Below are 27,929 nucleotides of genomic sequence, written 5' to 3'. Positions count from 1 at the left end.
GTTAAGAACTTCACATGAATGTTATTACTTTATGACATCATAGTATGTTGCTTTTTGTAACATCCTTAAGTTATGTACACAGTACCACAAGGATTATTGAAAAATGGACTGGACCTCAAAATGAAGATCAATTTTCAGTGGCTCTTTGCTTTCCCTTGGCAGCATATCAAAGCAAAGTAATAACATTTCAGTGCCAGTATTTTAAAATGTAGCTCAGATGTTTATTGTAAGGTCAGATCTGTTCCGTTTCACTTGCTGCTTCCTCCTGCTGTGGGAGAGGCTGCTTTTAGTTTGCAGAAATCCATTTCTCATGGGAAGGTGAGCTTTAGATACCATGATCTTGAGCTCTGAGAGGCAAATCAAAATAACACATCACTCATTTACTGCAGGCATTGCCTAACTTAATAAGAGTTGTTCTGGACGCCGAGTGCTCAGCTGAGATGGGCAGATCAAATTGATTATATTGCTTGCTAACCTGTCTGATTACCTCATCAGAGTGTTGCACCAGCCATGTAGAATCTCTCCACTGGCAGGAAGGTCTTCAGTGCAAAGACTGTGAGCAGCCTGTCCAAACAAAGCTGAAAATGTGATTCCATGTGTTCTGGATAGTGCCTTTTGGGCAACTACTGAGCCTGTGTTTGCAGGCTCTCAGGCTGTGTTCCTTGGGAGCCTCCTCCCGAGGGTAACTGAATTCCTGACCTTTACTATAAAATGGGGTAGGATGATGTGAATATGGATCTACAGTCCAGTTAAAATTTGCACCTTTTAATAGAAAATACAAAGTAGTGGAGAATACCTGCACTAAAATTACTTGCAATGAATAGAATACATTTAGCTTTAGGGGCTATTTTTTTTTTTTATTTTCAGGGTGTGCATGTGCAAGGGGACGGTTTGATTTGTAGCTTTTTGTGATTGATTAGTTTGTGGTTTTCAGGGTGGGTTTTTGTTTTAGTGGATTTTTTTTTCTTTTTTTGTTGGTTTTTTTTTTTAACTTCCTAGAGCACAGCCCCAAATCTTAGTGAAATAGATCCTAAATATCACTGCAGAGACTCCAGTCCTTGCCCATGGATGCAGACTGGCCACAACTGCATGCAGCTATCTGTCAGTTCCCTCAGACAGAGGTGAGAGGAGAGAGCAGTTTTTTATCTGCTACTCATGAACTTCAGACTCCCAACATCCGATGACAGGTTGCTATTTCATGCTCTGCAGTTTTGTTTCAACAGAAACTCAGTATGCTGTTTCACTGAATGACTTTGTGTTCTCCCTGTTGGTGACACTATTGCATTTATGGACCAAAAGTATATTCACATGCACACAAAGACACATCTGGAGGATCGCATTAGAGAGGAACTGTGCATCATGCACCAAGTAAGAAAAGAATTTTGCCATGAGTAACTTTAACAGACTTTCAGACAGATCATGAATCTGCTTATATTAGCCATCAAAGCACAGCATTTCAGTGATTTTTGCACAAGATGTTCATGGTAATGCTTATCCTAAGGAGAAATATCTCTGGTTCAGCAGTCATTACTGTAGAACACACTGGATAGTATTTTCTGAAGTATACAGCAAGCATAGCATGGCTTTCTTTATTCCCTTTGCAAATTGGCTTTGTTTTTTGGGAAGAGGAATTGAAAAGAGATGCTTGTTCTCATGAGTGAATGCCACAGGTGTCTTTTTGAGGAATTCAAACATTTGAGGAAAATTGAGAAGAATACAGATGGCAGTTGAAATAGCCATTGAAATGTTAAAATGTTTATTACAATGGGGCTTTTCCATTCAGATTCCTTTTGGAAATGAATATTTAGTATTCTGGTAAGCAAAGCAAGAAGTGCCTTCTATTGGAATAACACAGTACTTGGGTTTCTAAAGGAAGATTTAGTTCTATTTTTGTGATGGATTGAGTCTGCAAGTTGCTGAGTGTTTCCATTGTTCAGGTATTTGTATTACATTTGATTCATGTAAATGTTAGACGTTATCCAATTTTCACCTTGTACCTAGGACTCCCAGACAGGGAGCAGCCCTGTTATACCAGTTGCTGTAGAAATAATCCCCAGACACAAGGGATGCAGTCTGGGCATTTGGAGGGTGTTGCTGTGTAATCTTTGCTAAGAAACTTAGAATGTTGTGACTAATAATTGAAAAATTAAGACTACATAAAGTGCAACAGCTCAGTGCTTCTCAGCAAAATAGTCTTGACTCAGACAGTAATAGGTTAATTGCCACATCCAGAAATGAATCCTAATGATTCCCTCTAGGAGCCATTATCACATGTGGGGTTTTCATTGAGATATTTATAACTGTAGTCTTTTGGTCTCAAAGCTCATGTAACTGTTCAATCCAGCAAAGGGGTTCAGAAAGGTAATACCCTGCTCTCATCCTTAGGCTTTGCTAAAAGTAGAATTTTTAGTTCTAGTTCAATCAGTCAAGCCCCTGCTATTTTCAGGCATTATTCCAATCTAACACAATTTGAATGTTAAGTGTCTTGTGTTTTGTGCTCACAAGGCCCACAGGAAAGTCTAGACACACCAAAAAAAAAAAAAAAAAAAAAAGAAAAAAGCTGCATTTATCATAGGAAGAGGATCTTCAAATATATCAGAAGATCCGTTCTTTTTCTTCTCTGCTCTTCTGTGACTAGACTGAATCATGATTGTAAAACAAGAGTCTGTTCAGCCAGGTCTGTCTCTTCTCTTTCCACCTGGAATAAATTGCATAAATTTGCACAGCATTGCTTTGGCATAGAATCCTGAAGTATGTCTTAATTTTGCAGTACTGAAAGTTCCCTCTTTAATGAAGTCTGTCTGTATTTCTTTCATTTGTCTGCAAATTGTATCCAAGGATTTATTTTCTTTTTCCCCTTCCTATATTAATCCTGGTACCATGTTGTGCTGCTGTCATGCTTGTCTGCATTTTGCTAAGAAAATGGTTTTTTTAATCTTTTTTTTTTTCTCCTGGTGTGATGCCTCTTTTATTTCTGTCAATTCTATTACTGTCAGTCTGAATTTGAGGGGATTATCTGAGCCTCGTAATTTTGTAATCACTAGACAAGATATTCAAAAAACAGTAAAAGATCTTGAAGGAAAGTAGCATCATGTAAATTTTGACTTACACTGTGCCACATGTACACAAGTAACCTCATGTTGGTCATTCTAATGAGTTTGCACTGTATGGTGCAGTCAAACATGAAGCAACAGTGTTACTTCTGCTTGCAGCCAGTGTTTGTCTAATTTACCTACAGTCAGGAGGGCCTTACATGAAATAGAAAAATCATTTGAAAAGACTCAAGTCTGAGGTCCTCACTCTGCAGCATAGACACAAAAAGTCCAAGTTGCTCCTCCTCTTTTGTTTTTCCTTTTGATACTTGGCAACTTTGCAAGGATGGGTGGTTTTCATCTCATTGAGAATAGTGTTTAGGTGGTCAACCAAGAAGATAAAAATAATTAATTGTTTGAGAGCATTCACCAAGTGCCAGTTGCTAGAAGGTATTCCAGCACTGGACTTTTTTCTGATCATTGGACTCATTTTAGCTCTTGAGGAAAAAATTCATAATGTATGTACATATTTTTTTTCATGGACTGATGACAACATTAAGATACCCCTATGATGTTGCCGTGTTTTAGGTGAGCTTCCATAGTCAGCAGTGTCAAGTAATTTCCTACATATTTCTAATTAGATCTAATTCTAATGCTGGTGGTTCTTCACTTATTTTTAAGGCATCTGCACACATTATTGGATTGAGGGGGATTGTGAGGCATATTCAGAGAGATGCTATAACAAGATTCTATGAACAACCTAAATAATAATCTTAAAATATGTGAAATCAGGCATCTTCCTGATAGTTCCCTTGCTATTTTCCCCTCTTTAATGGTAATCAGTTAATTAGCATGTCACCTTAGCTATTTTAAATGTTGAAAGCAGCACACAGAGGGAGTGAATACTCATTTAGGGGTTACTTTCACCCACAGGTACTCCCTCATAATATGATAGATGTTGTCATCTTATTGCACAAGTTCCATACCTTCTTGGTGATGTCTCATAGGCAGCTCCTTACAGCACTGACTCCTTCTTCTTCACAGCACAGCCAAAAAAAACTCCAACTCTCTCCTCACCCAGCTAACCCACTCTTTTATAGCACTCATCCTCATTGGACACAGCTGTGGCCTGTCAAGGGCAGCCTAATCTTTGGTGATTAGTACAGCTGCAACTCCTCAGGTGTGGGATTACCTTCTGCACTATCTTTATTTTCTTACATTCTATCCCTCCACAGATGGATGTGCAACTTTTTGAGTTCTCTGCTTTGTTATGGGTAGCACTACTGTGGCCTGGCTGTGAAATACTCTGTACTAGCCTGCACCAGTCACCAAGAGCTTTTTCTGAATTTTAAGGTCAGATATCTCTGTTTAAGAATAATAATGATGAAAGCCTGAAGTCTGACTAGATACTGTTAAGCCAACTAGTTTTCTGCCTGAGGCCTACTGGACATTATCCAGTGATACTATAATCCTTGGGATTTATGGTTTTTATTGTTATCTAACCACATCAGTGTAAATACTGCTGGGCTGTCTCTGCTGTTTCTTCCACCCCCTTTGGCAACTGGCAGGTTTCTTCCCCTTGTTTAATACAAAAGCACAGTGTTCAAGCAGGGTAGTTTTTCACCATTATCCATTTGCTAAGGAAATGAGCATCCCTGGGTTACTGGGAAGTTCTGCTTTGAGATCAGGCATGCACAGCAAAATGCAGACAAGCTCTTTGCTGTGGGGATGCTACTGCAGTTGTGTCCATGTCCATTGGCTGGAAGGTTCTCCAGGTTCCCCCCAGAGGATAACAGCTTTCATCTTTTAGCAAAGAAGCAGTGCACAGAGCTGTCACAGCAACAAGAGTATGACTAAGGACCTTTTAAAAGTCATAAAGAATAATTGCAGCTTTGGAAAATTAGACTGTAGTATGCCCAGAGGAGTGACATGTGGGAGAGTGACAAAAGCCACCAGTGTTGGGCAGACCAGACAGAGGAAGGAAGGAGGGGAGGGGAAGGGAAGGAAGGAAGGAGAGGAAGATCTGTATTGGTGTTTGTGGAGGGTCGTTGCATTCAAATGTGTGCTGGTTTGTGAAGCTGCAAGGAGGGTTTAGGAAGGGTTGTCCCCTTTCCCCTTGAAGCATCCATAGCCACATGGGAGGGACTGCTAAATATGATCTCTAGAAACAGGTGGTATCCTGGAGTATGCAGCAGAATACAAAATATTAAGCGTTTCCACATCTGCTTCAAGACTTTTTTTTTTTAATGGATTGTTGAAAGGAGTGCTGCCATTTTGTCAGTGCTGGGAATTTTTGTTTGATGCAACGCAATTCAAATACAACACTCGCTTCTGCCTGAGCAGTCCTGTAATTTAATGAGAAAAATCCCTAATTTTATTTTGTTGTATTTCTTTTCACGGTACAAAGTGACACATTGCCTAAAAGTGATATATGCTTCTCTCCTATGTTTTGTTGTTGTTCCTAAACCCCTTTTAGTGCTGGGGCTTAAGCTGCTGTTTAAAGCTGCTGACTGATTGAATTTATAAAATAGATCATCAGCTCATTTGTAAGTATGCACCCATTTGATATTTCAGCAAGTTCTGGCTTTTTACAGAAACTGTAGGTGCCTGGATATTCAGTTTGTTAGTTAATTTGTTTATTTTTGTAAAGACAGCCTCCCATGATCTTTCTTCCTAGGTGTGCTCCAAGCCTAAGCTGCAGCCTGAAATTAGCAATGCTTTGACACCTCAGCAGCTCTGTCAGGAGCACAGGTGAAAGAGGGGACAGGAAAAATGGGAGCATCAGGGAATAAAGTAAGGTTCTTTAAACTAGAAAACAGAACACCTGTAAAGGCAGGGAGAAGGAACAATAAAGAAGAAAGAGAAGAGAGCTAGGAGAAAAAAAAAACTTGAAACCTGAAGCCTGAAAAGACTTCAGGCCAAGAACAGTTAGCATAGAGAACATATAAAAGCATCTATTCTCTATTCTCACTTTCCTTATTGCTAGTGAGGGAAAAGGAAAAAAAATAAAAGAGCTAACTTTTTTGGCATTTTCTAAAGATAGAATAAAAGGAAAAGCAGCTTATCCAGTTTTTTACTAGATATTTAAGTCATTACTGTAGCACAAAAACTGCCCTTTAATTGCTGCACTGTAATTGTAGGTATTTGTTTCTTACGCTGCTTAAGGTCACATAAAAACGAATAGAGGTAAAAATAGGTTTGTGTTAAGTGCCTCAATTTTGAAAGCATTTTCTGCTAGCTATCTGCAGAGACAGTACTTTCCCTTTAGTCTCCTGGTTTGACTGTTCAGTAGATACATTTTTTTAATTACCAAATTGGATTTTAGCAGGTGTAGTCAGTTGATGCATTATGGGTATAAGAGATTAGTGTTTAATCCTTCTTTTTATTACTGTGTAGAATGGTGTGCTTGGGAAAGTATTAAAGGTGCATTGCATACTCCAGAGTACAGAAATGACATTTATTACTGAGTTTTCTTTCAGCTAGCATCATTTAGAAAAAAGCTGGTGCAGAACTCTGCAGGGGCCTATAGGCTCATCTATAGTGAAACTGCCTTAATACAGAGTGGAGGAAAATGGAAAGAAACCTCTTTGTGTTTTAAAACAAAAGCAGTTGTCGAAATACAAGAACTTTCCCTCTTGAAGATGATTATTCTCTTTTTCTACATTTTACTTTTTCGAAAATAAAGACAAAAGGGATGTGAAAAGCACAGATCTTTGTGCCACTGAGTGGTAGAGGCAAAGACTGAAAAGGGTCAGTGAATCAGATATAATTTGGACTCTGTTTGAGATACCAGTCCTGTGTTTTGCTGATGGCTGGTATTCCTGTACTGAAAAGCTGCAGAGGATTTCTATCGAATAGAAAGAACATTATCCCCATTTTCATTCTGGCATGCCTGTTACGACTTTGTTCTGTAAACAAAGAGGATTATGGGAACTGGAAACTAGATGGCATTTTATTAAAGAACTGTGTAAGTCTTTCCCTGTGAATGCAAGAATTAGGCAGACTGGTGGTAGCTACCTGTGAAAGAAAATACTTTAAAAAATAGACCTTAATGTTTGAATTATTAGGGCTCATAAAGAGGCATTAGGGTTCATAAGGCCTCATGAATGTAGGAAGGAGCTTTAGTATTTCCCAGTTGTACCTTGCAACAAAATACTTTAAAAGAAAAACTTTCACAGTAATTGTACAAATTAGGAATGAAAAAGAATATGTTGCAGAAATAGGGAGAGGGAGATTTATGTCCAGTGTTCTTCTGTCATGTGGACTGCCAGATTGCTTTGGAAGTATGTTATTTTGGGAAATGTACATATTTATCCATTTAGAACTAGAAGTTCTAAATGGATAGGGCAGGAGAAGAGAGAATTGCACTGAGTCATAGTTGTGGTAACCAGTACAAATTACTTTTACCAGCATAACATGCAACTTTTATAAAAACTTAGGGTTTTTGTACAGTAGACTACTTAACATCCTGTTTCCCCAGAGTAAAGTCATACATCGGTACTAGGTTTTACCTAATGCCTGCTGCAGATCACTCAAACTGCTTTCAATTAATGAAAAAAGTGTACAGTATGAATTAAACCTAATTCTTGCAAATCACCTTTCCTTTTAATTATTGCTTTCCTAACTGAATAGACAATAAGCAGACAGTTCAGCGTGGAAAAGTGGGAAGTTGAGCTGCTGTTAGTCAGATCATGAAACACCTAAGGTTGGTAAATAGCTTGAATACATCCTCAGTTTCACCTCAGTTGAAACCTTCTGATTTGACACCTCTTCACCACTTCAGAGCCTCATAACCAGGCTTGCCCATGGAACCAGGCTGTAAAGATGTTGAAGACAAGTGTAAATAGGATTTAGAAGCAAATGGGCCGTATTTGGCCCTCAGTAAGTGGCAAAACTCCAGTTGGGCTTGCGTGACCTGCCGAAGCAGCCCTCTACTCCAAGTGGGCTGGGGTGGCAGAACACAGGGCTCAGCACAAGGCACAGGTTCTCAAAAGCAATTATTGAATTAGCAGGCTTTGGTAAGTAGCTGTCTTTTGACAGCCAGCTTTCTTTTCAAGTGTCACAGCTTGGTTAGTCCAGCAAGGCTCAAAATGAGTAGCGCTTTGAGATTGTTGGATGGTCTGGAGTATGGGATAAACTACAGGTCATAAATATGAAAGCAGAGAAGAAAAAGGGATTAGGAAAAAAGACTAGAAGAAACTTTTAGAAACAATGCTGGTGTATGGAAATATCTCTAAAGGATATAATGTCAAATGGAATTACAGTACAGGTAGGGAAATGCCATTGCCTAAAGTAACCTGATTATATTTCATATTTATTTTGACTCAGTAATTTCTGTAGCTAATATTCTCAGTTTGCAGATGCAAACAACATTTTTCTGGCTGATGTAGACAACCCATCAGACAACTGATCAGAAAATCAGATATTAAATAATACTTAGTAAGATTTCAAGATGGTTTCAGAAAGTTCTAAAATCAGACTAAATTGAAGGTTGGTGATGGAAAAGGCAAGTTAGAATGTATTTTAGTTCTTTGTGATTACAACAGTTTGCCAGGATGTCAAAAACCCAGTTCTTTTGAAGGTCATCTATAATTATAGTAAAGGATGTCTCATGGGCATTACACATGCCACTCCAACAAGCCATGAACTGAAATATGAGCATGTGCACTATGCCAGTAGGACTAACAGATCATCTTACAGATACAGAAGTAACCAGTATGAATAAATTACTAATTTATAAAGTAAGAGCGGGGAGGGGGGCATTATATGGGGTTTCTCGTGTAGTTTTCTCCTGCTTCTCTCTCTGAGAAGTAAAGACTTGTTTAATACTGAGTGTTCTTGGAGAGTGTTCAGATATTAAATATGCAGATGGCTAGACAGTTCAAGCAGAATGTTTCCATATAGTTTCTCCATCTGTCAAAGGTAAAAGTGGTATCTAGTAGGTAGTTGTACCTAAGATACTTCCTTATTCTGTTTATTTTGTCTGTTGCAAAAAGAATCCCAAGTGGATGAAATAGCTGTAGGTTTTCTGTTTTATGATGCATGCTCTTAACTGTATTGCTGAAGTACGCATTGTTAGCACTTGGCATTTGTTGCAGTTTTCCATTATTTCTACTAAGTGAGCCTTTGCCTTGAGGTTGCTGCTTAGGCATTGAGAAGAGCATTTCAACAAATTTACAGAAGGAAACACACTCTAGTGTGCTTATATGCATGTGGATGTTATCTGGATGTGAATTGAATTCTTTTCTAAGTGCAGAAAATCCAGATGGCAAACTCAGTCTCACGATCAAAACGGGTAATGAAAGTTATGTATTAATGTTCTATGTTGCACATGAATATATATGTTCATGAAATATTTTACAGTGGGCTATATTTTTAACAGCAATTTTTTTGCTCAGTCCTTGTTTGGATCAAGTAATTCTGATATTATTTTCCTAGGACAAAAAGAGCAGAAGCACGTTGGCAAAAGAGTGCAAACCAACATGAGTAGCTGTATTTTACAGATACTATGAATCATTCATCTCATTAGACCTGAGCAGGAGTGGTGGTGATCTCTAGTGCACTTTAAATGAATTTGCATGTCTAGTTCTTAACGTTTTGTACACTACACATGTATGCACACGTTGTAATTACTTCCATGCAAGAGTGTTAAACTGAAAGCTTCCTTTAATATCATGGAGCTGTAGACTTTCATTTTACAATGTTGTAGTCTCAGAGGTCCTCTTCTATTCTTTACTTAATAGAATATACTTGCCTTGTTTTTAAGACAAGAAAAGACTCAAATTAGGAAATTAATGGTCTTTTGTCTTAGGGTATAATATTTAATGATAGTCATAAGCTAATACTAAATACAATTTTTCTTCTGTTTAAAGACCCTACATTTATAAACCCTTGTGCACAGCCCTATTTCGAGCCTGTGAACTGAGTGCATTTACTCCCATGTTGCATATTACCACTTTTATATGACCAAAAGTATTCTCTAAAATTGAAACAGTTATCTTTGATTGAATACTTCCTAGGGCTTTCAAATAATATACTTCTAAAAAGCAAATACTTTCAGAAGATGCACAGGATACTCAAAAATCCATGAGTTATTTTTACAGATTATGTTACTCTTACCTGATCATTTATGCAGAGTGTTATGAAAAAGCAGTAAAATCAGATACTTGATTACTCTTTCTCTTGCATATTAAGTTACTAAGATTCTGCAGATGATATCTAGTTAATCTTTTTTTTAAGTGGAAAAAAAAAATCTGTGATTGATCTGTCAACATAAAGTGACTTGTGGAAAGTATGCCTCCCTTTCCTGTGGTTTTTAGAAAAGAACAGGGTTGCATAAGCAGTCATTATTCACAGTAAAACAAACAAAAAAAATATTTCCTGTAGCATTTTTGCAAAAAAAAGTCTTTGCCTGAAAACCTACTGTCAGAAATCACTCTTTGTTCATACTAGTTGAACGCTGAAAAATGAAGCAAAGTGATCTAAATCGAATTTACAAGACTGATAGCCATGTGTTTGGGGGGAGAGTAGCTACTGCACAACCTGTACTCTGTCAAGGGAATTTAATTATAGATGGTTATACTTGACTATAATTCGTTAATGTGTGCTCCTTGCAAAGGGAGAATAATTCTCACATTGACAATTTTATATGTTTTTACCAGGATACTGTCAGAGGAAGGGATTTTCATTGAATTTCATAATACAGTTGCCTTGGGGAAGAATATCAATGAAGTGGCTAGCAGGGTGGTTTTTCTGTTTTATTTTTGTGCTGCTGGAGTCTGTATGTAAGGAGATAGGGGAAAAGAAATCTTCTTCTTTATGAATTTGAATATCTAAAATAGGAACATATTCTGTTACTGTGCAGTAGTTAGGAAATATTTTTATAAAATATTGTTGTGATATCTTGCTCTTTCAGACCATAATGACAAATATTCATTTTAGCTTTCACCTTTTTGAGAAACAGTAATGATCAAAGTTTAGATTAATCTTCATTCTCTTTCCCACTCTTGTACTTTTCAGAAGTAAATCTGAGAAAAACCAGAGATAGAGCTGGCTCTAGAACTGTTTGTCCTTTTGGTCAAGACACATTTTTGAAAAGCAGATTTTGAAAGCAGTTGTAGCTGAGATGAGATGAGATGAGATGAGAGGTTAGCAGAGTCACAGAGCTATGGGTTATGTTGCTGGCTGCTGGTTTTTTGTTTTTTTTTTTTTTTCTTATGTGAACTGTTTCTGAGAGGTTTGTTTGGGAACAGTGGTGGCATTTTAAGGATGCCCAGCTTCCTCCATGCTTGAGGTCTGAGTTGTCTGTGCCTCTGTAACCAAGTACAAATAGCACTGTTTAATAGTCCATTAATTAGTCATTAAATTCTTTTATTGTTAAACATAGTGACTTTGGAGTAAGCTGTTCTTGGACATCTTTTTATTTCTGTGCTGGGCAAGAATTACAGAATTAGGACTGTGATAATTTCTACATACTGGAGTAGTTGCTTTAAGTAGTAGCTTTGTATTCTTGGCTTAGAGTCATGCATGTTCTCATTTGGCTGTAGCATTTCAACCAAGTGTTGCAGTGAGCTGACTCAAGCTGCAAGGCCCATGTTGAAAAAAGCAGGGGGTCAATGGGATGGTTAACATCTGGGAACTGGAACTTCTGCCTGCCAATTTTCTCCTCCCATGTTACCTGCAAAACAGAGGATCTGACATCTCCAAACATCTTCAAACTCTGTGATCTGTCTGGAAAGAGCACTATCCCTGCCCAGTTCAGCAAGATCACGATTAAGAAGGTTGATGCTGTATCATTTATTTAGAGTGGTGCTGTGCTTTGTCTCCTTTTTTTATCTGATGCACTCTTTTAAAATACAGTCTTTTCTGTCAGGAGAGGGAAAATGGGGGATTCTGGATAACTGAAAGGGTGCAATAAGGAAAGAAATTTAATCAGTCATGTGAACATCAGCCTGGTCCTTAAAGTTCAAATACAAAAAAGTATGATTCTTCTTTGTACCTTCCTGAAAACAGTGCATTACAGAAGAAAGCACATGATGCATGACATTTAGTAGTGATTTTTCTTGAGAGGGACCTTTAGGTTTTGAAGCTAAATAGTTTTTGCATGGTTTAGCACAATATAAAAAGTGCAATAACTGAAATGAGGCATAAAGCCTCATTTCATCTTCATCTTCACTATGTGGATTTCAGCACAACCTTCATAATGGTATTTTGCACTTCTATTGCCCATACAATCAAAATACTTCATAATGCTTTGGAAACGTTAAAGAGTGATCATTGGTTATAAAAGCACACTTCCATTTTTTTACTTACTATTATTTGCAGTAACCCAGAAGATAACTGATGGTGAAAAGAATTGGGTAGATATGGCAGTAACCTGTTACCAGTTCTGTTTTGTGGACAGCACATCATTATCTCTACATTCAGTTTTCCTGACTTCTTGTTCCAGTGTGTGTCTTTCAGACACAACAAAAGGAAGGAGGGAGGAGGGAATTAAACAAGAATAGGTAATTCCTAAGTAGATAAAGGGACATGTGTGGTACAGAACATAGCTTAAAAAAAACCCAAAAACAACCCAAAACCCCAAACAAACAAACAGAAAAACCCAAACCAAAAGAAAAACTCAAGGTCTTTAACTTAGGTTTTCTTTGTGAGGCATTTACTGCCTCCTCCATCTTGTCAATGAGGGACAAGGAAACTCAGTCCCAGAGCTCATAAGAAATCTTCCTGAGATGGCACAGCTGAATCACAGGCTGATGTGGGCACAGAATTTAATATTCTTAACATACTTCAGGGTTTCTGCCTTACCCCCACTAGCAGCGAGAACGTGCTGGAAACACAGTTGTGTTTGCAGTTATGATTGCAGTGTAATAAAATTTTTTGAGCATTTTTAATGACTCAGCTTGACTAGATCTTTGCGAAGCTTGAGATGCAAACCCAACTAGCAACTGACTGAAGTGTACCTTAGGACATGGAAGGAGTTGGTTTTCTTGCTGGTTTGTGGGCAGGAGACTGTTCCTGTCTAGGGTTAAAATCTCAGCCTAGCAGTCCACAGAAGAATATCATTGTTATGTGGCAGGGACTGACTGGTAAAGTACAAGTCCTAACTTGTAACTGCATGTGATAGTAGCAGCTAAGCATCTCTGCTTTTGATATTGTTCTTAGTGCATTGATGTCACAGTAAATTCAAGTGGGCTGCTTTTTCAATTTTGTTTTGTTTGCCATTTTATGTCTGTTTTACAGTGAGGTTTCGAAGCTGTGATGGAAACAAAAAAATACACTTTGGTAGCAGTGAGCCAGAAGATTTCAGAGTAGGTGAGGATGGTGTGGTCTATGCAGAGCGAAGCTTTCAGCTTTCAGCGGAGCCCACGGAGTTTGTCGTGTCTGCTCAAGACAAGGAAACCCAGCAAGAATGGCAAATGAGGGTGAAGCTAACCCCTGAACCAGCCTTCACAGGGGCTTCAGAAAAGGTAAAACAAGAGCTTAATGCAGCCTGTATAAATGTATCTCCACAAAGAGGCATAAAAATAGAGGTTTAATTTTGCCTGTCATACACCTCTCCATGAACCAGCTTATTAATGGACACCTAGTGCATGCAAAGCTGAAGCTTTAGAAGGAACTTTGATCATCTTTTATTCTGTAGTTTTGCTAAGGCATGAAAAGACATGCCTATTTAACTATATAGGATTCTTTGTGTTTGAGCTTTTTGTTTGTATAGCTTGAGATTTATACCTGAATTTAAGTCTCCCAGCCATTTCTTTATTTTAAATTGCTTGAAAGTATTATAGTATTTATTCAAGTGGTTAAATATAACCGCAAAATAAACAAATCTGTGATAGAATGCATCAGTCACATTTATTAGATGGGAACTGTAGATTTACAGCAGTAAGTAGGAAAGCACTTCTGGCAGGGAATATTGGCTTTGTCGTGTCCCGTCATAATCAAATTGGAGATTTTAAATTATTCATGATTCCAGCACTATTTGGTAAGGAAGATAGTCTCCCTCTGCTGGAAGCTGCCATAGGATAAACCATGTACTGTAACAAAAATCAGACCTAGCAATGTGCAATTAGCAATGTGTTTACTTTAGAAAAGCATATTAGTTTGTTTACCTTTTTCTGTCATATTACCTGTTGCCTACTGTTTCTTGCCTTCTCCTTAGTGAAGGAGAAGTGTTCAGTTTACAGATAAAGAACAAAATTTATTCATAGATTAACATACCTATAATAGGTAGACATTTAAGATTTAAGCATCATGTTAAAAGTAGGTAATGTGGTTATGCAATACATTTTTCCTGAGAACACGCTGGAGACCACTGTGTGTAATCCTCATTTGTTTGCTTACTTGGTGATTGTGTTAAATTTGCTAAGGCATGATTTTAACAATGGAAATACTGTCATTTTGTTTGTAGAAGCACTGTAAAAGAGCAGATGCTTAGATGTGGCAGTGCATGCCCTGTTTATTCCAAAGCCACTATTCAGGTGTCCTTACCATTAACAGAATGTAGAGAAGTAGAATCTGGCCTTCATTTGGGTGTCTGATCGTACTCTGCAATGTAGTTGCCTAGATTAAAAAAAGTTCTTTTGAAAGATTTGGAGGATGTTTTTGTCACCCTGTTTCCAACCTTAAGCAAGCTAGCTAGCTGTGTGTGCTGTCATCCAAAGGATGAAATAACTGCAGATATAGAAGGGAATGTTGACACCCAGCAGAGATTAATGCCCAGTGTGTAAAGTGGGTCATCTACTGCATCCATCATGGCTGACATAGGTTTAAAATAATTACAGCATTAATTCTATGGGATCTAATAGGGTCATAAATATTTGAGACATTCCTTACCAGTATGTATTAAACTTCTCTTGGAACTCAAATTACATTATAGCACACCCAGATCTAAATTTAGAGTACAGTAGCACATTACCTGAACTGAAGCTCTAGCTAATGAGAAATACATAAAGGCATACTATTAAATTCTGCAAAATATTAACTACTTCTCAGAAAGTGCCAGATAGTTTACACAGTTAGTGCCATGTTATAAATGGTTTATAATTCCCTTTCTCTTCCTAGTTAAATAAGGGGAAAAAAAAAGGTTTCTTAAACTTTGGCAGTGAAATTGTAAATGATATTGGTTATTTTCAAACTGCACTGTGAATGCAAATAAAACAGTTCGATGAACACAGAGAAAGGACAGTCTTTCAGTCAGTTATGTAATTGTACCTGAGTTACTTTATAATGTCTGCTAGTAATTCTCCTTCTAACATGTGCTTAATTTTATCTTGTACCTGGGAAAGGACCAAAGGAAAATTGAAGAAATCATATTTCCATGGCAACAATACAAGCACAGCAGCCCTCTGAAGAGGCAGAAGAGAGACTGGGTTATTCCTCCAATCAACCTACCAGAAAATTCCAAAGGACCTTTTCCTCAGGAATTAGTTAGGGTAAGGAAGTTAATAGAAGTGTGGTTTCAGTATCCCTCAGAGAGCTCTTGAAGAGGTTTTGTGTAAATGATGTCTTGTTCATCATCCAGACATTTATCAGAGTCTTTTGGGTCTTTTGGTTTCTTGTTGCTACCTGTGCATTGCATGCTGGGATGCATCTAATTTCCTGGCGTTTAACTTGTTCCTATGCATCTCTACTGGTGGAAGATGACCTTGTTTTGGGTGGTAAGTGTGTTGAGGGGCATCTCTGCTGGTTCAGGAGTTTTCCAGTCTCCTGCACTGGAGTTCCCTGCCTGGGAAATGGTGTGGGAGTGAGCAGGAAGCAGAGTGCACCAGGAGACCAAAGGAAATTGTATCTGATGGGGTGGGGACAGCAGCTCTTCCACAGGATTCTGCTGCCCAGAAGTGGCCACTGCAAGGAGCCACTGCAGGAGCCAGCCTCCTCTGGGCTGGCTTCCACACATGGTACTGGCTGGTCACGATCAATTTGTTGGAACTTGGCAGAACATTAGCCCAAGTTGATAGGACACAGTTTCACTCTGTTCTGTTTTATGTGTGCGCTGGTGATTCAGCTGCTCCTCAGAGATGCACTTCCCTTCCGTTGTTTCCTTGGAATATGAAACAAGTTCAATGTTTAAGCAAAAATGGCAAGTTTCTAAAGAGCTGGCCTGTCATGGAAGAGAGCCTGTAGCTTTGGGCTGAGAAGGTATCTGAGAAAGGGGAAAACACAAACCAGGCTTTTTATTTCATGTGTAATTTTAGGATACTAGATGCTTTCTCTAAGATGTAAACAATTCTGCTTAAAATATTTGCTTGTTTTTGTTTAACACAGATAATTTTTATTTTGAGAAATAAACAGGGATAATTTTACATTTCTGAATATCCTCTGACCAGTTTCTAACAAAGAGTGCTGTTAAGAACTTCCGACTTTACACCAACTCTGTACCATTTCCAAAATACTTATTTTTGCAAGTACATCTTAAGGAGCAAGGAGAAGATAAATAGAGCTGCTGCTTGTCTCAGCAGCAGTCCCATCCTGCACTTGTTTGTAGCTAATGTAAACTTTATCTTTTTTTGACACACAGATTAGGTCCGATCGTGATAAAAGCCTTTCTCTGCGGTACAGCGTGACTGGCCCAGGAGCTGACCAGCCTCCAACAGGCATCTTCATCATCAACCCCATCTCAGGACAGCTGTCTGTCACAAAGCCTTTAGACCGGGAGCAGATTGCTTCTTTTCATGTAAGAGTTTAATTTACCACAAATCAGATTATCAAATTGAAGATGAACATCTGCTTCAAACATGACTTGAGCAGCCAGCATTTAGTTTTGTATGAGATATGATTTGAGGAGTTTGTAGCAGATTTGTATTTATTGTACTTAATAAGGCTAACTCTTACTATATTTAAGCAGCTTAAGTACATTAACATACGTAAACAGTGATTAAATGTATTTAGGTAAAGTAATTTTAAAATATGGAAATATGGGTACTGTGGCTTATATTTCAAGTACAGGCCATGGATCACAGTCTCCACTGAATTGTATACTTTCCAGAAGTTTATTTTTAATTCAGCAACTTAAATTAGGATGTGACTGCTATTAGAATTGCAGCAGCAGCTGTGATTTGAGAAATGGATGGGAAGAATAACATACCAATTTTTATTTTAGGGCCAAATCTAAGCATTTTAATAGAATTGTAAATTAGGCCTGTCAGCTTATGAAAATGATATTCTTTGCTCTAAAGAAATTGAAAAAGTAGACCACAGATTCCAGTACCAGTGGAAAAGGAAAGTTGCAAGGAGATGGGGAGAGCAGGCTGTGACCTAAAGTTTCCTGTGCTTTTGGGAAACCATGCTGAAATCACCCAGCTCCTGGGTGAGTGAAAACTGGAGAGAGTTTTCCAGCATGTTGTGGATTAAAACACTCCTTACCTTGTGCTCTGGGGAGCTCTTTGAGTGCTGCTCCCAAACAGAGGACACAGCAGGAAGCATCTGGGGGGGAGGTGTGGGTGAAAGACTCTCAAAAAACAGCTCTAGCATCCATAAGATTTTAACTGAGAATTTGACATTGGCAATTCAGGATTTACTGACTTAGGAATTTACATTTATATGAGTCATTACCAGAGTGGTGAGTTAATAATGCCATCTTGTTGCTTTCTAGTAGCTTTGTAGCCATAAGATACGTGTGTGTGTATATACATGATGGGCATCAGCAGGACTGCTATAGGAGAAAGTTGCTCTTTTCCCTAGCAATGGCCATGCTGTGGTCTAAATACACAGATTTACACTTAAATCTCCATCTTTTTAGAGAATGTTTTCTAATAGCCATTATTAAAACCAGAATTCTATATGACAGTAGGCACTAGTAGTAATCAAAATTACATGATCTAAAATAATTTTCATCAAATCAAGGAAGGAAGTCTGCAGCTTAGAATAGTTTGGAAGTCTGAACATCAGTTCCATTAGCAACTTGGAAATTTAAAACGTCGATATGAAGGAGCAGTGGCAGATAAGAAAACACACTGAGCTAAAAATGTCTGGCCTGAAATTTCCTGTCACTATTATTGTATCTATTTGCACCTGTATGTTGTGCAAATTCTAATACTTTTAATGATTTTTGCAGCTGAGAGCACATGCAGTGGATGTAAATGGAAACCAGGTGGAAAATCCTATTGACATTGTTATTAATGTCATTGACATGAATGACAATAGACCTGAATTCTTACACCAGGTTTGGAATGGGACAGTCCCTGAAGGATCAAAGCCAGGTAATATATGGGCTTTTGGGAGGCAGAGGTATTATTTTGAAGTATCATATTTACAGTATCATTTTGAAGGTGTGATGAAGGGAGTGCCTTCAGACCTTGTAATACTTTGAAAAGTGTCTTTAGTGTGATGTGCAAAATCTCAGATCCTCTATCTTCTTATTTCACCCTATTTTTAATGCACTTTTTAGCATGCTGGGATTCATTTCCAAAAGGCAAAATTGCTATGTGCACGAACTAAAACCAGGGGAGGCTTTAAGTGTATGACTTCTGGTTTATGGTTTTCAAAATCCTAATTATAACATCACAGTTCTTACATTTATTTTTATGATGGACATTGATGTTCATTTAGTTGACAGGTCAGGGTATAAGAGACTTCTGAAATGTCACTAGATATAGTTCTAGTTCTGATTCCCAGAGGCTTTGCAAATACTGGGATTTGAAATCAGTGTCATTTGAATTCTTGAGAAAACCTAAGTGTTGTTCAGATCTCATTAAAATTCTAATCAGCACAGACTAAAGTTTGCACTATGGCTGAAACCACTTCCTTAATTTGTCAGAAGTGCAAAATGAAAGGTTAGCACCAGAAATGTGTTTTCTAACTTTGCAGTGTTTATTTGGCATTTGAGATCTATCTCAAAGACTTTTGAAAGAGTATTATTTATATTGATTTTCAGTCACTATCAGTATGTCCACCAATTCTGAACACTAAGTATATTTCCTTTGGCCCAATTAATAACATAAGTATCTAAACATGAGATGTTCTTTTGTTACAGAAATGTTATTTGTGGCAGAACTGTAGAGTTTCATTGTTTATGTAGCTTCTTCAGTTATAAGCAAATCTAGTCTTTTATAAACATAGAGTATTTTTATCTCCTCTTATGTATTTTAATTACTCTGTTGGTGAGTCTTGATTTAAGCCAGTTTGTTTTAAGTAAAGAAGGAATGTGCAGATTTTACCAAAAGAAATATGTGCTTTGACCACTGCTTGTAAAGTGATCTTGTATAATCTGAGTGTAAACTGTTGATATAACATCAATTATTTATCCTGCTGCTAGGGACCTACGTGATGACTGTTACTGCCATCGATGCTGATGATCCCAACGCCCAGAATGGGATGCTGAGATACAGAATCTTGTCCCAGGCCCCGAGCAGCCCCTCTCCAAACATGTTTACAATCAACAACGAAACTGGTGACATTATCACTGTTGCAGCTGGGCTTGACAGAGAGGTAGGGCAGGTCTTAATCCTGTGGGCTGGGTTGAACTTAATATTGTAAAGATTATGGCTCAGGGTGTGGGTGGGTGAGAGGGTGAGTGAGGAGCTGGACATGAGCTGACAATGTGCACCTGCAGGCAGTCATATCCAGGGCTGCATCAGAAGCAGCATGGCCAGCAGATAATTCTCCTCTTCTGTTCTGCTCCTCTGAGACCCCACCTGGAGTGCTGCATTCAGATCTGGGGTTCTCAGCACAGGAAATAAGTGAATCTGCCTGGAGCAAGTCCAGAGGAGGGATGTGAAGATCATCAGTAGGTTGGAGAACCTCTCTTATGAAGATAGGCTGAGAGAGCTGGGGCTCTTTAGCCTGGAGAAGAGAAGGCTCTGGGGAAACCTTATTGCTGCTTTCTAGTACCTAAATGGGGCATAGAGGGGAGCCTGGAGAGGGGTTTTTAATAAAGGCATATAGAGACAGGATGAGGGGAGATGACTATAAACTGAAAGCAGGTGCATTTAGGTCAGATAAAAGGAAGAAGTTCTTTACTGTGAGGGTGGTAAGATGCAGGAACAAGTTGTCCAGAGAAGTTGTGTATTCCCCATCCCTGGAAGTGTTTAAGGCCAGGTTGGATGGCATTCTGAGCAACCTGGTGTAGTTGGAGGTGTCCCTGCCTGGGGCTGGGTGTCTGCAACTAGATGATCTTTAAGGTCACTTCTAGTCCATACAATTTCATGATGCTGTGATATATTTCTCCCCATCCCCAGTCTTAACTTACTCCCTTTCTTCACCCTGTTGACACCAGTTGTTTTCCTAGTCTCAGAGTACAAAATTCAGAGGAGAGGAAATTATGTTAGAGATGAAAATTGGACCTTTGTTCCATACACGTAGTTACTCTTGGCTCTGTGGGGTCATGGAAAGGATCTTATCCAATAAGCCTGTTTGCTCTTAAGAAACAGATACATCTAACAGATACACACTAAAGCAGAGCAATGCAATAATAATAATAGCAAAAAGAAATAATCTGTCAGTAATTCACTGCTACGTGCTGAGCAAGGTGCATCCTGTCTAGACAGTTCCTCACTGTGCCCACTACTGGAGAAGGAGCGTGCCAGATCCTCTACTCTGATTCACCCATCTGTGAGGTTGGGAATAAAAATATTTCCCTCCCAACTCCAAATCTGTCACACTAACTGTGCTTTTAAACCACTTGAAAACTTCAGAAGAGATAAGCATTATTTTATAAACAAGCTATAAAATCCTAACAAACCTCTTTTGAATACATCTTGTTTCAACTTCTGTATTACTAACCTCATTTTAGCTCATTAAATCCCAAGTACTGGGTTTGCCGTTCATCTTTTAGCTGCTTGTTTATAGTTATTTAAAATAGAGAATAAAAATGCTTTCTGAAGCTCTGTTTGCTATTAATATTCTGATGCATTTCAGTTTGAAAGGGGCAATCAGAAGATTAGAAAAGCTAAACAGACTGTTAGATATTGCAATTAATTTTTGAGGTTTTATTAACATTCATTCTATTTAAGTTGGTTTTGAAGAGAAGGGATTTGAGCAAAGGAAAACCCTGAACTTTACAGTATGGCCCTATTAAATTAAAAGAATGATGGGCAGCTTTGCCCTTGTTTTTAAAATCCCCTGGTCATCTTTGACAGATGAACTTTCAGAAGGACATAGCGATAATTCTTGAGGTTTTATCACTTGGTGACTAGCTATACTGGAGGGATTTAACTCGGAAGAAACCAGCTGCCTGTGGAGCTTAGACCCTCACATTAACAGTTGGAAAAGCCTTGTCATTCACCATTAGTTTTCCTGATGGATCACTCTGCTGACACCCAGATGGGTATATATAAACATTTCTTGAACATGTTGGATATTAATGATTAACGTTAAATCATTCAAATATTAAATTAGACTAATATGAAATAAAATGGTTTCCTTCCCAAGCTTTGCTTCCTCCATTTCCTGAGTCATTTTGTGGAAGTCAATTAAATTAAAATGACTGGGAGTCTAGAGAGCCAAAGCTGAATCGTCTTCTGACAGTGAGCTGGGGAGTGCCTTGTTGTCCGTGTACCCCAGCTGGTCTGCCCACTTCTGCCTTTCCACTCTTTTCTCTAAGTCTTGTCTCTCTTGATAAAGCTCTAATTAAAGTCATAAAATGCTAGGCAGAATTTTAAATTCTTAAATAATGTGACACATTTTTTATGGGAGCATAAGTGTTGTAGGCATTAAAAAAAAAAGTGGTTCCTCTGATAGCAGTCCTCATCTGCTGGTATTTTAGATTAACATGCACAATGCATTATCTGTGCTAACATGCACAGGAGGAGATTTGCTTAGGTAAGGAAACTCAGCTTAAGGCAGAAGAAATCTTTCATTTGTTATCTCAAAAGATGCTGTTTCATGAGATCCAGCTGCTCTTATTTCTTCCGTTATTGCTGTGGAATTCACTTCGGCATTAAAACATCTGCCTTACTGCTGGAGGTGCTGAAGAAGTCAGGCAGGGTACTTAAAATTACACACTGACATTCCTGCCTCACGTGAGGTTAATTCAGTGAAGTGCTCTTTTATTTGGCCTCTGTTGAAGTGGAAAGATGTGAACTGATGAGGTCTGCGTTCTTTCTTGAAGCTGCCAGTTTGCTTTTAGATGTGTTGCTGCTAAGTCTCTGTGCAGGCTGCTGACACATGCTCCACAGCTCATTCCTGGCTGCTTCTCAAACCACAGTAAAAAGAGACCACCTCCCCCAATTTCCCCATGCCTGGAAAGTTGTGTGCTTCTTGATTTCTGAAATTTCACTCTCAGCAGCTGATCTGCTTTATGTGAGTGCTGGGAAGAGGGGGAAAAAAACAAGGAACCAAACAAAAACACTGATTTGCTGTCTTTTGGGGCACTTTCTGGGGAAGTTTTTAGTGTGGTGGTTCTGTTGGAATTAAGTAAGATGATTTTAAGGAAGCTGAGTCTCTTTGTAATAATAATGGAGTTTTCTTTAATGAAATTTGCTTCTTGGGATCAATGTATTAAGACCCAGATGAATCAGAAGCACCTGCTGTTTCAATAATATAGAATCATATGGCAGTGAGATTTGCTTCAATACTGTTTTAGATTTTATTTCTTCACAGTAAGTAAAGTATGATTTTTTCCTGGATGACAGTGGTAAAAGCATTTCTTTGATTCCCTCATGACTGCTGCTCTTATTGGTGTCATGAAGGAAACCTTTAAGATGTTTAAAGCCTATTTAAGGTCAGTTTGCAAGTACATTTTCCAAGCCAAAACTCATATACATCTACATATATATATTTATGCATTATCAAACATGAATACTGCATTTCTGTAGACTTAATACTAGTCTTGCTTTTTTAAAGAATTGTGGGATGCGTATGTAGCAATTCACATTTGGGGTGTCTTGTAAGGGTTTCTGTGTGAAAGAGGTCATGAGCATAAATCGTTATCTTCAGTGGGCGATAAAGATCCATAGAGCTTATTTTTAAAACTTTCTATTCCGTGACTCATTGTTGCTGCTTGGAAATGTTGCAAACCATTAAACCTCTCATGTCTATCGTACTGTCTGGCCAAAGTTTGAAAGAAAGCTAAATACTACCCATGGAATTATCCTTGCTTATTTTTTGTATCAATACCTGTAATTCCTTTTTGTAAATTGTGTGATTCTAGGGGTGTCCTGCTTAGGGTCAAGAGTTAGACTCTCTGATCCTGATGGGTCTGTTCCAACTCAGCATGTTTCATGATTCTGTAAATTGTTTTCATGAGAAGTACTCTGTCATGTACCCCCCTCTTTAGACAGTGGAAGAAAATAGTGTACCAAGTGGAAAAAAAAAACCCAAAACATAAAAATAGGCTCTTTCTGAAATATTTTTATTTTGCCAAAATGTTTTTGCCAGTGTTAGTAAACCGTTTGTGAAAGTGCTGTTTCAAAGTAATAGCAGCTCCTTTTATTTGTGTCCTTTCTTTTGGGAAGAACTGGATGATAACACTTCTCTGCAAGGAAGGACAATGAACTGAAAAAATGAAGGAGCATGCACAATATTTGAGAGCAATTAGTTAAAATATTTGAGAGCAATGAGTTAAAATAAACTTTTCAGCAATTCTACACAGAAAACATCTTTATGATGGCTTTTTTTTTTTTAATAGAACCTTGTCAATGTTGTTTTAAGCAGCTCACCAGGCTGAGGTCAGGTCTCCACCAGGCATTTTGGGTGCTTAGGGACGCTGGCCCCAGTCCAGTTGTGAGGGGGGAGCGAGTGCCCAGCTCAAGGGCCGTTAGCAGCAGTGGGGGGAGAGGGGGCCCATACTCAGCCAGGGTGTTTAACATTTATGGAAATAGCCCGTTTGGTGCTTCCCTCCCCCTCTCTCCAATGCCCTTACTCGTCTCTGTTGGCCCCGACATCTTTGGTTTCCATAGAGATCACAAGAAGTTGCGGCAGCAGTTTTATACTCAGGCTTGGCTGAAACAAAACCTTGGCACTTGTGGCCGTTTGGCCGACAAACCTACCTTGGCTCAGTGCTCTCAAATGCTTTTGAGGACTTTCCCTGTTTTAGTATAAAATGCACTCTGGCTCTCTTTTCACTGTTTGAAAAGCATTGTTAAACCTGTGATCATGCATTAACTGTCTAAAGTGGTTTGATTTATTAGAGTAGGAAGTAGTCAGCCTGTCCTAACCTTGATGGTCTTTGAAGAAAGTCAAACAGTAGTTCAGTATAAGCAACCTGCTGCTGTATTCCTGTGGCACAAACTTTGCTTGCTCCTGTCATTTTGGGTGATGCTAACTAGAATAAACAGTGTGATAGGCTCCGTTGCTTAGCAGAGTGCAATTTTTGGGAACACCTGCTGTCCTATGGTAATGTTAGTTTTGTCTAAAACTTATGTTGTCATTTTGTGTTTTAGAAAGTACAACAATATACATTAATAATTCAAGCTACGGACATGGAAGGAAACCCAACATATGGTCTTTCAAACACAGCAACTGCTGTCATCGCTGTGACAGATGTCAATGACAATCCTCCAGAGTTCACTGCCATGACTGTAAGTACAGGATAGGAGTTACTGAAGGATGTGTGTATTTATAACCCTTCTCTGTTTCTCTCATTATATTCGCAGACAGTAAATATTTATTACTTATTAAATACCATACTGGCAGGCAGAATCAAAATATGTGCAGAATATATATTCCTTACATGCTGTGTTCTGCTTTTGACCAAAAGGCAAAAGCTGACAAGGGAATCAAGCCATTGGTTCTCTGGGTGGCCTCAGGTAAACTTCATTAGATAAATTATCAGAGCTCCGGTGAAGAGAGGTGGGCTGTCCCGCTTTGATGAATGTTCAGCCTGGTGTGGCCCATGCATGCTTCCCCAGCTGAGGTGAAGTGTTTCCATGGTTTCTGCAGTTCTATGGGGAAGTGCCGGAGAACAGGGTGGATGTGATCGTGGCGAACCTGACGGTGACAGATAAGGACCAGCCGCACACGCCGGCCTGGAACGCCATGTACCGCATGACCGGGGGGGACCCCACCGGCCGCTTCACCATCCTCACCGACCCCAACAGCAACGACGGGCTGGTCACTGTCGTAAAGGTAAGGCAGGCCTGCCTTTCAGAGAGTTCAGCAGAGATGGGAGAGGTGGGAGAACACCAAATTGTGGGAAATGTGAATTCCTGAGGCCAGCATGAATCTGGAATAAAACGGATGCTCCCTTTCTTATGGAATTGAGTCTGTCTCTTCTAATGTTACCTTGCTTATGCTATCAATAGTATTCCGCCTGCTCAGTTTTAAAAATCTGGCTAGGTTATTAGAAATTAAAAATCTTGAATCTTTATTTGCTAAAAGTTAGAAATTACTCTGTGGAAAAGTGTCTGCTTAGTATTTTTTGCTAGTCTAAACAACTTCCTACCTCCTCAATTAGTAGTCAGGCGTGTCGTCTGCACACTTTCTGTCAAGATGATCCATTAAGGAAGAGATACAGGCAGTCAAAGCACAATCAGAGAGGAAAAAATAATAGGTGGGAGGGTACTTCTACAAGAGACATTTAAAGACTGGCTATTTTTAAAACCTCATTTAAATACCTTTTATGGAATAACCTGTCTGTCTTCATTCTCTAGCCAACACAGCTCTGTGTTGAGGGATGACTTATTTCAAGTGATAATAACAATGTGATTCTATAATTAAACCTGCCAGGCAATAGCCACCTTTCCTCATGACCCACTGATAAATGTCTCATCTCTGAGTTGGCCTGCTCTGCTTTTGGCTGATCGGTTTCAAAGTCAAATGTGCAATGCCAGTAATCCCATTTGGAAATTAAAAAATTCACTTTTCCTTTTCTCTCTTTTTTTTTTTTGTTTTGTTTTATTTCATTTTGTTTCATTTTATTTAATTTTGTTTTGTTTGATTTTAATCCTCCCAGTATCTAGGTGACAAAAAGATACAACCTACATGCAGCATTAATAGTAATTCACAGTGGGTTTCTTTAAGAACTGTCTCTGGTTTATAACTGCTCTTCCCCAGAGGTACCAATTGTTGCATTGCAGTCTTCCAAGAAGAATTATGTGAGTGTCTGTGCTTTTTAGCACTCCTTTAAGTGCCCAGACACGGGAAGAGTTGGAAACCTGCCTACAGTTTTTATTGGCAGTGCAATGAGTTGATCTGTCAACCTGTAATGAAGATTAGATTGTCTCTTGTCACTTACTTCATACTGTCACATGCCAACTGCCCCAGTGAGGTACAGGGTTTTCTTCCAATCTGGGATCTGTGTGAGTAGTACAGTGCATAGTACAAAGGGAAATCCTGTCTCCAGGAATGCTTCAACCCTGTGCAGCATGACAGAGGAACTCTAGATTCACACTGTTTTTAGTTCTTCTTAATTTGTAATTCTGTCTCTTGAGGAACTCTCCAAATGGAAGGTTATCTTCACTGGGAAGGTGGAAGCTATAGGTATATCAGAAAACAGGTTGACTGGGATTACCAAGAGTCTTTCTAGTGGGATGTTGAGGACATGAGAATCTCTGATCTATGGGAATAGCTATAGTCATGAACTTCTTTGAAGGAAACTTCCATCCTTCTGACAGAAAGAGGCAGCTTTCTGTCCCCAGGATAGATCATCAGGAGGCACATCTGAGTGCCTGGCACAAAGCTGGGAGCTCCTTCATCATTTTGTGATTAAACTATTCGTTTCCTCATTTGTCTCTAATGGCAGTACCAGAGTAGGTTAAATCCCAGAATGATTTCTAAAGGTTTCTAGCTCTTCTGACTTCAAAACTGCTGCTGCTGCTGTGTGCAGAACTGAAACCGCCACATGCTGCTAAGCAAAACCCCAACACATGGGCTTGTGTTGAGGTGATTGTGCTCTCTTCAGACTCTGTGCTCATTTTTCAGAAAAGTACAAGTAATCTTCAAAAATGTGCTTTAATTTTAAAATGTTACTGTGTGTCCATTGCTACTGTGAATGAACATTAACACTTGCTCTTTGCTCTTCCCAGCCTATTGACTTCGAGACCAACAGGATGTTTGTACTTACCGTAGCTGCAGAAAATCAAGTGCCTTTGGCTAAGGGGATTCAGCATCCTCCTCAGTCAACAGCAACCGTGTCCATTACAGTCATTGATGTGAATGAGCCCCCATATTTTGTTCCAAACCCCAAGCTCGTGCGTCAGGAAGAAGGGCTGATGGCTGGGAGCATGTTGACAACTTTTACTGCTCAGGACCCGGATCGTTACATGCAGCAAACCTCCCTAAGGTCTATATAAGCACTTTGCAATATCTGTGTTGTGGAATGGGTGGGGAGCAAAGAGGTGACTTGTGAAATGACTGCATTTACTGTAGCACACAGCTGTGCAAACACATCCTGTGGGTTTTGTGCAGCTTTCTCCAAAGGGATTTTTGGCTGTAGAGAAGGTGAACTGACCAGGTGTGTAAGCTGGGTTGTTTTCTCATCCTAAGTCCCATTGCATCAAGATAGAATGCAGTTATGCATCTATGGTAAAGTATATGTTCTATCCCAGCAAATTCAGTCAGGGCAGGCACGTGCTTCTGTGAATTAAGATCATTTGCAATTAAAATTCACCAGTAATTTTCACAGGGCAACGAAGTCAGATTGTTGATGAAATCTGAAGGGTTTTCTTTTTATTTTTTCTCCAGTAATGCAAAATGGAGGTGTTGTCTGTCTGTGTACGGACAGCTATGATCATAATTTGATCATAATTTTTCTTATGTCTAAAACTTTTCTACACAAGTATGCCTCATGTAAGAAATGGGTGTTATTTGCAAAGCTAAGGCTGTGACTGCCCATGGGTCAGGACTCACCTTATACAGCTTCTTTTTTTTTTTAGCTAATGTAGAAGAAACTCCAGGACTTCTGTACTGTCTTTCCTTCCAAAATAAAGATGATTGCAATTTTATATTCTCTTGATATTTGGTTAGCTCTTTGTAATACTTTGCTCATTTCTGGACATAACCATCATAGAAATGACATCA

At 38.8% G+C, this 27,929-nt stretch overlaps 1 protein-coding gene across 2 annotated transcripts in view; it reads left to right on the top strand.

Annotated features, from left to right (window-relative positions):
* Positions 1-27,929, top strand: part of CDH2 (cadherin 2) — a 114,730-nt gene that overhangs the window by 63,171 nt on the left and 23,630 nt on the right. For both annotated transcript variants that reach the window (XM_071418670.1, XM_071418662.1), the window contains exons 3-10: positions 13,275-13,501; positions 15,320-15,466; positions 16,552-16,707; positions 18,088-18,232; positions 19,288-19,460; positions 24,353-24,490; positions 24,852-25,037; positions 26,936-27,192. In XM_071418670.1, the coding sequence (XP_071274771.1) occupies positions 13,275-13,501; positions 15,320-15,466; positions 16,552-16,707; positions 18,088-18,232; positions 19,288-19,460; positions 24,353-24,490; positions 24,852-25,037; positions 26,936-27,192 (1,429 nt within the window). The remainder of the gene's footprint in view (positions 1-13,274; positions 13,502-15,319; positions 15,467-16,551; positions 16,708-18,087; positions 18,233-19,287; positions 19,461-24,352; positions 24,491-24,851; positions 25,038-26,935; positions 27,193-27,929) is intronic.

Source organism: Agelaius tricolor, unplaced genomic scaffold (assembly GCF_023055355.1).
Source record: "Agelaius tricolor isolate 1412-34295 unplaced genomic scaffold, bAgeTri1.0.p SCAF_2, whole genome shotgun sequence".
Classification (NCBI taxonomy): domain Eukaryota; kingdom Metazoa; phylum Chordata; class Aves; order Passeriformes; family Icteridae; genus Agelaius; species Agelaius tricolor.
The sequence above is the reverse complement of the archived record's forward strand: the minus strand, read 5'-3'. Positions and strand labels throughout refer to the sequence as shown.